The sequence below is a fragment of the Condylura cristata genome, unplaced genomic scaffold (assembly GCF_000260355.1).
Source record: "Condylura cristata isolate star-nosed mole 26May11 unplaced genomic scaffold, ConCri1.0 scaffold00020, whole genome shotgun sequence".
In the NCBI taxonomy this organism is placed as follows: Eukaryota; Metazoa; Chordata; class Mammalia; order Eulipotyphla; family Talpidae; genus Condylura; species Condylura cristata.
The window spans coordinates 2,563,047-2,563,719 of record NW_004567121.1 but is presented as its reverse complement, the minus strand read 5'-3'; the positions used below and the strand labels follow the sequence as shown (position 1 = coordinate 2,563,719).

At 64.9% G+C, this 673-nt stretch overlaps 1 protein-coding gene across 1 annotated transcript in view; it reads left to right on the top strand.

Moving 5' to 3' along the window:
- The first annotated feature begins 576 nt into the window (after positions 1 to 576).
- Positions 577 to 673, top strand: part of DUSP2 (dual specificity phosphatase 2) — a 2,237-nt gene continuing 2,140 nt past the window's right edge. The window contains exon 1 of the mRNA XM_004686000.2: positions 577 to 671. Within this exon, the coding sequence (XP_004686057.1) occupies positions 596 to 671 (76 nt within the window). The 5' untranslated portion in view covers positions 577 to 595. The remainder of the gene's footprint in view (positions 672 to 673) is intronic.

Genomic DNA, 673 nt, shown 5'->3' with positions numbered 1-673 from the left:
AAGGGAAAAAGCCCCATCTTCGGGGCTGGCCATCCTCCAGTGTGGCGACACCCGTGGTAGCACACACACTGCCATTTTTGTGGCAACAAATTCCTAGGGGGTAAATCCTGGAAGGGAAAGGCCCAAGGAAGAAGCAGGGCCCTGGGCACCAATGAGCTAAACGTCTCTAAGGGTGGGGGTGTGCATCCCCGGGGCTGAGCAGAGAGCATGGAGCCCCACAAAGGGTGTGGACCCTCTTCCAGGCTGGGGTGCAAGGCTGTGTGTGTCGGGGTGTTCGGGCCACCCTGGTACTGGCAAACACCTCTGAAAACTGATCTCTGGGTTTCCTCCCAGGCTTTTTCTCGGGTGCGCACCCCCCCCCAGTCCCCGGGCTAGCCCAGCCTGCACCCCACGTGAGGCTGCGGTTGGGGGAGGGGGTGAGCCGCGGGGGCGGTGCTGGCGCCTTCCTGCTCTGCCCTTGTATGGTGACCCGGGAGGCCGGCCCACCGTACTTAAAGTCGGCGCTGCGGAGGAGCGAGCAGACGGCTTGGTCAGCGAGGGGACAGAGGGGGGACAGAAGGAAGACGGGGAAAAGAAACTGCTCTAGGTGGCCGCCATGGGACTGGAGGCGGCGAGCGGGCTGGACTGTGCAGCGCTGGGCGCGCTGCTGCGGGAGCCGCGGGAGGCGGAGCGC